Here is an 8,161-nt window from a genome sequence, read left to right on the forward strand (position 1 = left end):
CCTGGCCTCGCGGCTGGGCCCCTGGCCGACGGCTGAAAACGGTGGACGCCCAGCTTTTTAGGTTAGAGCAACTGAAGTTCGAGTCTTAGGTCGATTCTTCCTCCTTCCCCCCGTCCGGTTAAAGTCCTGCTGCGTGGGGGTGGGTGTGTATAAGCGAGGTGTGGCAGCGTGGGCATTTTAAGTCAGCTGAGCACAAAAAAAGGAAAAGATACCGTGGTTAAGCTTAGTACTTCAGTTGTTACTAAGGGGCGAGCGAGCACCTGAGGGAGAAAGGAAATCGGGAGCTGCTGTAAGGCGGGACTGCTAATCGTCTTCCTTCCCTTCTCCTTTGCTGTCTTACGCGCCCTGCCACACCGCCATCCGGACTGTCCACACGGTTTCCTTCTCCCTGCTCCTCCCTGCCCTCTTACATGTCTGGCACCGTGAGTATTGCAGAGTATGTCTGGCTGAGTACCTCTCCAGCAGAAATGGAATGAGAGAGGTTTGTGCCACCTGTCTGGGCACAGCAGGGGCACGCCATCCCCGTACTGCTCCTCGGTGCTGAGCCAAGGTGTGGGCTGAGGAGGCACAGCCTCTAAAATCAGAAAAAGGGCAGTCTGGCTTTTGTGAACGTAGGCCGGGCTTTGCGTTTTATAACGCATAACTGCTGTGGCTAGCAACTCTTGAGCTCTCTTAACTATCCTAAGTTTGTCTAAGCTTATGGCTTAGCTGCTATTGTGTAGGGTTTTGTGCATCTCTGTGCAGGTACACAAAAAAAAGAGCATACATGTGCAGGATATGTAACCTCAGTAAATCTAAGTGATCCAGGTGGACCCAGCAGATAGCTTCAGTGTGGTTCCCCCCAGTGCCTTCTGAATCCAAGAAAGCAATACTGGAAGTTGGTTGACAGTGAAAACGTTTTCTGACAGTTTTGAGAACTAAGTACAAACTGTGCAGGAGAGTTGGTAAATGTATTCCTTAAACCTTAAAAGGTGTATTTTAGAACCATTTAAGAAGCTTGTGAAGTAAAATACGAAATATAATAACAGAAGTCAGACATCCTGTACTTTCTCTTCTACTTAAGTAAAATGCTGTGCTGTAGAGCCTAGTTTGCAACAGTGTTGCTCCATAGTTTTGGAGGAAAACAGTAAAAAAATCATTGTAAAGATAAACCTGCTAAGCCAACAACAGAAAAAACAAAACAAAACCTGACTGATCGTTTCGTAGATCTTTAAAATGCACACGCCCCCCCCAAAAAATAATCACTGAAATCTTTAAATAAACCTGTAGTTTTCACTTAATTCTTCCTGGGTTTTGTCTTTGAAAGTTGTGCCTTGGTCTCCTTTACACATGAAATCTATTTTGTATATAAATCTGATATTTGTTTTAGTATTCAAAAAGAGAAAAAGTAAGTTTCATTCTACATGGTTCCTGCACCTTTCTTCTTCATGTGTGTGAACTTTGTCAGTGCTCACATTCACATTCACTGTATGAATTTAATGTTGAAGAAATTTTCAGTATTATTTTAGTGCAGGTTTGCACCACTACTAGTGCTAAAGTGAGACAGATTTCTCTTAGACTGTGGTAATAATTGGGGAATTTGTTACCTTCTCTGAAGATTCATTATATTACTTTCTCAATCTTAATCCTTTGATGAAAATATAGTAAGTTTCTCACAGTATCCTCCCCTCATTTTTTTTTTCCTGATGCAGGAAATGAGAAACTAGGATTATTTACAGAAGAACCTTCAACGTCCATAATGATCTGCATTTTTCCTCACTGACATTCAAGGGCTGGAGTACAGCTGTGCTTCAGTTGTTAAGGATGTCTGGGTCAGACAGGGCCACTTGCTACTTCTGTTACTAGTATAAAGAAGGGGGAGTTCAGGTGATAGTACTGTTCAGCGTTAGCTTTACCAATCTGTGTTACAATCCTTACAGGAAAAAGGATTTGGACTTCATGGTGGATTATAAATAGAACCTGTGTCAATAAAGTCTATTGTTAAGAAAAAAAGTTAAACTTCCTTCTGACATGAGCAACCAGAATTAGAGCCTCCAGAATGTGTGTGTTGGAATAGTGTGCCTCTTCCACAGTAAAACACGCAGACCAATTGGGTAGAACTCACAGCAAGAGTGGTAGGACCTGCAAAACAGGACTTGAGGAGAACAAGTAAATAATTTGGCCTAATTCTAGAAGAGAGGGGTAGGGCAGAAATTTTAACATTTATAGAAGGCAGTTCCAAGAAGGAAAGGAATATGTCATACAGAAAGAAAATTAGAAGGGCTAAAGACTAACTAGAACTTAAATTGGCTAATTCTGTGAAAGGTAATAAATGTTTCTATAAATATATTATCAACAAAAGGAGAGCCAAGGAGAATCTCCATTCTTTACTGGATGCAGGGAAAACCGTAATGACAGAGGATGAGGATAGGGCTGAGGTACTTCATGCCTTCTTTAACTCAGTCTTTAATAGTAAGGTCAGCTGTTCTCCAGGTACCCAGCCCCCTGAGCTAGAAGGCAGGGACGGGGAGCAGAACAAAGCTCCCATGATCCAAGAGGAAATGGTTAGTGACCTGCTCAGCCAGTTAGACATATGCAAGTCCATCGGGCCAGATGGGGTCCACCCAAGGGTACTGAGGGAGCTGGCAGAGGTGCTCACCAAGACCTTTTCCATCACCTATCAGCAGTCCTGGATGACTGTTGAAGTTCCACTTGACTGGAGGTTGGCAAATGTGACGCCCATTTATGAGAAGGGCCGGAGGGAGATCCGGAGAACTACAGGTCTGTCAGTCTGACCTTTGTGCCGGGGAAGGTCATGGAGCAGATCATCTAGGGTACCATCACATGGCAAGTCCAGGACAACCAGAAGATCAGGCCCAATCAGCATGGGTTTATGAAAGACAGATCCAGCTTGACTAACCTGATCTCCTTCTATGACAAGGTGACATGCTTAGTGGGCAAGGGAAAGGATGTTCTTTACCTGGACTTTAGTAAAGCCTTTAACACCATTTCCCACAGCATTCTGGTTGGGAACCCAGCTGCCCATGGCCTGAACTCTTTGCAGGGTAAAAAACCGTCTGGATGGCCATGCCCAAAGGGTGGTGGTGAATGGCATTAAATCCATTTGGCAGCCAAGTCCCAAGTGGTGTTCTCCAGGGCTCAGTGTTGGGGCCAGTTCTGTTTAACGTCTTTACGGACGACCTGGACGAGGGGATTGAGTGCACCCTCAGCAAGTTTGCAGATGACACTAAGCTGGGTGGGAGTGTTGATCTGCTTGAGTGTAGGGAGGCCCTACAGAGGGACCTGGACAAGCTGGATCAATGGGCCGAGGACAATTGTATGAGGTTCAACAAGGCCAAGTGCTGGGTCCTGCACCTGGGTCACAACAACCCCCTGCAACACTATAGTCTTGGGGAAGAGTGGCTGGGAAGCTGCTTGGCAGACAGGCATCTGGGGATACTGGTCAACAGCCGGTTGAATATGCTCAGGTGGCCAAGAGGGCCAATGGCATCCTGGCTTATATCAGGACTAGTGTGGCCAGCAGGAGCAGGGAAGTCATCCCTCCCTTGTACTCAGCACACCTCAAATACTACGTTCAGTTTTAGGCCCCTCACTACAAGAAGAACCTTGAGGTGCTGGAGTGTGTCCAGAGAAGGGCAATGAAGCTGGTGAGGGGTCTGGAGCACGAGTCTCATGAGGAGCAGCTGAGGGAACTGGGGTTGTTCAGCCTGGAGAAGAGGAGGCTGAGGGGAGACCTTATCGCCCTCTACAAGTGCCTGACAGGAAGGTGTAGCCAGGTAGGGGTCGGCCTCTTCTCCCAAGTAACAAATGATAGGACGAGAGGAAATGGCCTCAAGTTGCGCCAAGGGAGGTTTAGATTGGATATTAGGAAAAAGTTTATCCCCGAAAGGGTTATCAGGCACTGGAATGGGCTGCCCAGGGAAGTGGTGGAGTCCCCATCCCTGGAGGTATTTAAAAGATGGGTAGACGTGGTGCTTAGGGACATGGTTTAGTAGTGGACAGGTACAGTTGGACTTGATGATCTTAAAGGTCTTTTCCAACCAAATGTTCTATGGTTGCATGATCTTCTTGAGTGTAAACTGTTATAAGGGAGACTTAGGCTAGATAATGCACAATATTTTCTAGCAGGTTGGCAAAGTGAATGTATTGGATATTTTTGGACATTGATTCTATTGAATTTGATTTTCAGGACTATGAAAACAAAAAATTTTCCTTTTTCACCTTAATGGTTCCTTATGTTCAAGGGCATGTTTCTTCACAGATCAGGAAGTATCTCGTGACATTAAAACATCAGTGTTTCATAATTGCAGTGTGATATTTCTTCGTTTAGCATCATAAATTAGGTGATGCATTTGTTCTGGATCAGGAATGCATGTTAGCATTTCTGATGAAGAGGAAGAGGAGATATCCAATATGGAATTGATCTATATTTCTTCAGTCAGGAAAATTGTGAATCCTGTTGGTTTTTTAGTGTGCAGATGCACTGATAGTACAGTCCATGGAAACTGATATAACTGGGGGAAGGTGGAACCGTCACTTCAGTCATGTCTGAATACGGTCAGAGCTCATTGTGTGAATGAGATTGGGCTTTCTTCAGTTATTTTTACCCAGCATGTCAAAGGGGTGGAGGGAGTTCCCTGTATGGTCAGCATTTTAAACCATTCCTGTAGTGTCTGCTATCACAGAAAATCAAAAGTAACTGCATACTATCTGTATAGTCATGTGTAGTATCTGGTACTTACATTTCAGAGTCAAAATCCTACTAGGATTAAGTTTAACTTCAAGTTTCTCTGGGGTATTATGAGTGTGGATTGAGGGGAGTCTTGGGGGGAGGGGGGGGGTCTGCTTGAAGATCAAGTTTTAGAAACAAAAGGGGTTGTCAGAGATGGGAAAGCAACAAATACTCTCTTGCCACATCTCTAATGGCTGTGGTTAACACAGTGTATCAGAAATAAACTAGCCAGTTTGTGTAGCAATGCCAGACAAAATACAAGATTTTGTGTGTTGCTGTGAAAACGTTTATATATCTCTGTGGTTTTCTTTCTTTTTTTTTTTTTTTCCTTTGGCAGATCTTGCAAAATTAGCAGGGCTCCTGTTGACAATATTGGGTGCTTGGTACTTGGGCTACTTATTCGCTGCACATGTACCTGAAGAGACAATAATAACATCTATTTCTAATCTTCAAGACATTGGGAAGAAACAAGTGTTGAGGGGTGTGTAGTTGTATTTCTTTTTTTCTTCCTTATACTATATCTAAAGTTGTGTATTTACATGGTAAATGGCAAATGGCTTGTTAGCTAATAAATGATTTGATATGTACTATTGTAAGAATGAAGTTGGCAGTGTGAAGTTAATTAATTAGTGCAAGACTGAACTATTTCTTAGACACTGTCTTTGCAGATAAACCAATGTCAGCCTATATTTGCCAGTATGGAAATATAATTAATTGAATAGTAATTTAAGAACACCTTACTTGTTTGCTGGCATATAAGCACAAAGCTGCAGCTTTTGTTCTGTCACATGTATTTTACAGTTACCGTAAACTATTGAGTCACTAACCAAACTTTGTGATTAAATTCTCATTATTTCTTTCCTCTAACCTGACTAGGTGGCTCAATGTGTACATTTTCTCATTCTATGACTATGTTATCATGTGATAAAATTAGAATGATAACCATTAACTTGAAGCTATTGGTAGGAATCCTTCATTCCTCTAGTCCTTGTTTCCTGTTATATGAAATAGCACAAAATAATTACTCTAAATTTGAGTCAGATCATACTACATGAGGCATTTTTACCTAGATAAGCTTGCTCTTGGTCCCAGCAGCTGTTTGGAAGTCAATGGTAACTTAAAGCCCAGGCAAATCTCTGGTAATATTGCCATGATACTGGAAAACTTGCAGGATTTGCTTCTGTGTATGTATGTTTGAGCTTAGCATGTTGACATTAAGTGATTCTTTCCATGTAGAAATTGTTTACGCAGCATCCAAGAAAATATTTTCTCATCTTTGTTGTTGTAGCCCCAGTCCCAAAAAGGCAGAAGTGTGATCACTGGTCTCCCTGCTCGCCTGAGGACTATGCCTATCGGATTCTTAGTGGTGGTGGCAAAGAAAAGCTGGCTAAAATTTGTTTTGAGGATGAGCTGTGAGTACCAGGCTAACTTTAAATCTAAGCCAGTGTTTTGTGGTATGAAGAACTACGTTTCATTGTGGCTCACCAGCAGCAAGTAAACTCCTACCAGGGGGCTCCTATTCTGGTGATAAACTTCAGAATATCTCTGACCATATTTAAATATTTTTTCCCCCTTTTTTTTTTTAAATACCTAACCTCAGGTTGTTTTCTTCTTTCCTGTACATAAGCTGCATTCAATTGTTAGTTTCAAGTATGATTTTTAATTTTCATGATGTGGAATAGCCACTTTACAGGATGCTGAATGATCAACACCTGAAAGTCAAGTTCTTTCATGGCTTTTCAAACTGGACAGGTAGAGTGATTTCAAAACCTTGCAATGATCTTTTGTGTAGACGCGGTCCAGACAGAATACTTCCACAAACCCACATTTTATCTTGGTTTTTTTCTACTTTATCTTTCTGGCTGCATTTGTACAAGGTACTTTCTTGATCTGGCTCATTTTGAAAGACTTGTTGTGCATCATTGAAGGAAACTGACTGATACAATGTGCAAGATTTTAAGCCATAGCTCTTGTTTATGACAAAGTGTTGAATTGAAGCTGAAACTGAAGAAAACATGAACATCAGAAAGTGACTTAGCATTAGTAAATATAACTTTGGATCAGAGCTTCTGGATGGATGCATTGTACTGATACTGTATTTATTTTGATTCCAGGCTTATAAGTGAAGAGAAGGGTAATGTTGGAAGAGGTATAAACATTGCCATTGTGAATTGTAAGTAAGAGAAAAAATGCTAGAGAGACATACCTTTGTACTGCAATAATTTACAAAGGTTCTAAACAAATCTGTGTTTGAGAGGAATAGTCTTCTGGATGAACAAAAGAAACATGTTTGTAATCAGTATAAGAAACTAGAAAATGTGTACATAGAAGCAGTATATGTGTATTTTATTAGATAAAGGAACTGATTCTTATGGAACATAGCAGAAATATCTGTGATCCTCAGCACTAAGACTCACCTTTCAGGTTCGGTCCCTGATCAAAGGTATCTACTGCTCCACTGGTAACGTTCAAGCAGTAACTGAGAATTGCAGTTCTGCCCCAAGGTACAACCAAGGTATACAAGTTCCTTTTCCAGACTTGGTCAGTGGACAGAAAGACAAACTCAAAGCTTGATTAATATTAAACTGTCATTATCTGTCTTTGTTTATAGTAAGAGCTATCAGAAAGCAGAAGGTGCAGTTTATTCCAGATCTGGAGACACCATTTTAATTTAGGTGGATGGGAATGGTGACGAAGTACAGTGTATTCAATAATGGATCCTGAGAAAAACTAATGCCTAAATGTTGTGGGGGAGGGAAAGAAAGGGAGTTCAGATGCACCGTCAAGTTGGCTTTGATCACAAAATGCTTATATTCCAGGTTTTTTGTCTCAATATTGCTAAGCAAGATTCTGACCTTGCCTAAACTTGCATGATTTTATTGAAGTCATTGGGTTAAATTGATACAGACAAGAATCTGTTCCAAAATTTTTTCCCAGTTAACTCCTGCATTTTTTTCTTCAATAAGGAATCATAAAAACTTTTCTGGTTATAATAATAGGTAAATGGTTAAAAATGAGTTTTCAGCATACAGCTGTAGAGTAAGAGGGCAAATACTCATCTTGAATGCATAAGCAAGTTTATAACAAATAGGAGTAGGGAACTAGCATTGTCTTTGCATCTGACATCAGTGAGGAAAATGAAGTGTTATATCAAACTTTACACATTTTAAACAGCCATTTCCTTCATCACACATATAGTCATTTTAGCTACACTTTCATCTCCATCTGCAGATAAAAATGTCCATTATCTTGAACCACTTTGTAGTGAGACATGTATTTTCTACATGTCCTCTAATTAGATCAGTCAAGCTAATGACCGTGCTCAGTAAATTTACTATAGCATCACACTTGTATTTTATTCCATAATGATAACTCTTTCTTCTCGGAATGTATATGGTCTTTTGTAAGAAGGAAGACAGAACTATTAAG

At 41.1% G+C, this 8,161-nt stretch overlaps 1 protein-coding gene across 1 annotated transcript in view; it reads left to right on the forward strand.

Annotated features, from left to right (window-relative positions):
* The window catches only part of FAM3B (FAM3 metabolism regulating signaling molecule B), a 22,840-nt gene that overhangs the window by 10,513 nt on the left and 4,166 nt on the right, over positions 1-8,161 (forward strand). Inside the window, exons 2-4 of the mRNA XM_009640922.1 lie at positions 5,070-5,213; positions 6,021-6,144; positions 6,847-6,905. Of these exons, the coding sequence (XP_009639217.1) occupies positions 5,070-5,213; positions 6,021-6,144; positions 6,847-6,905 (327 nt within the window). The remainder of the gene's footprint in view (positions 1-5,069; positions 5,214-6,020; positions 6,145-6,846; positions 6,906-8,161) is intronic.

This window comes from Egretta garzetta, unplaced genomic scaffold (assembly GCF_000687185.1).
Source record: "Egretta garzetta isolate BGI_Z169 unplaced genomic scaffold, ASM68718v1 scaffold45, whole genome shotgun sequence".
In the NCBI taxonomy this organism is placed as follows: Eukaryota; Metazoa; Chordata; class Aves; order Pelecaniformes; family Ardeidae; genus Egretta; species Egretta garzetta.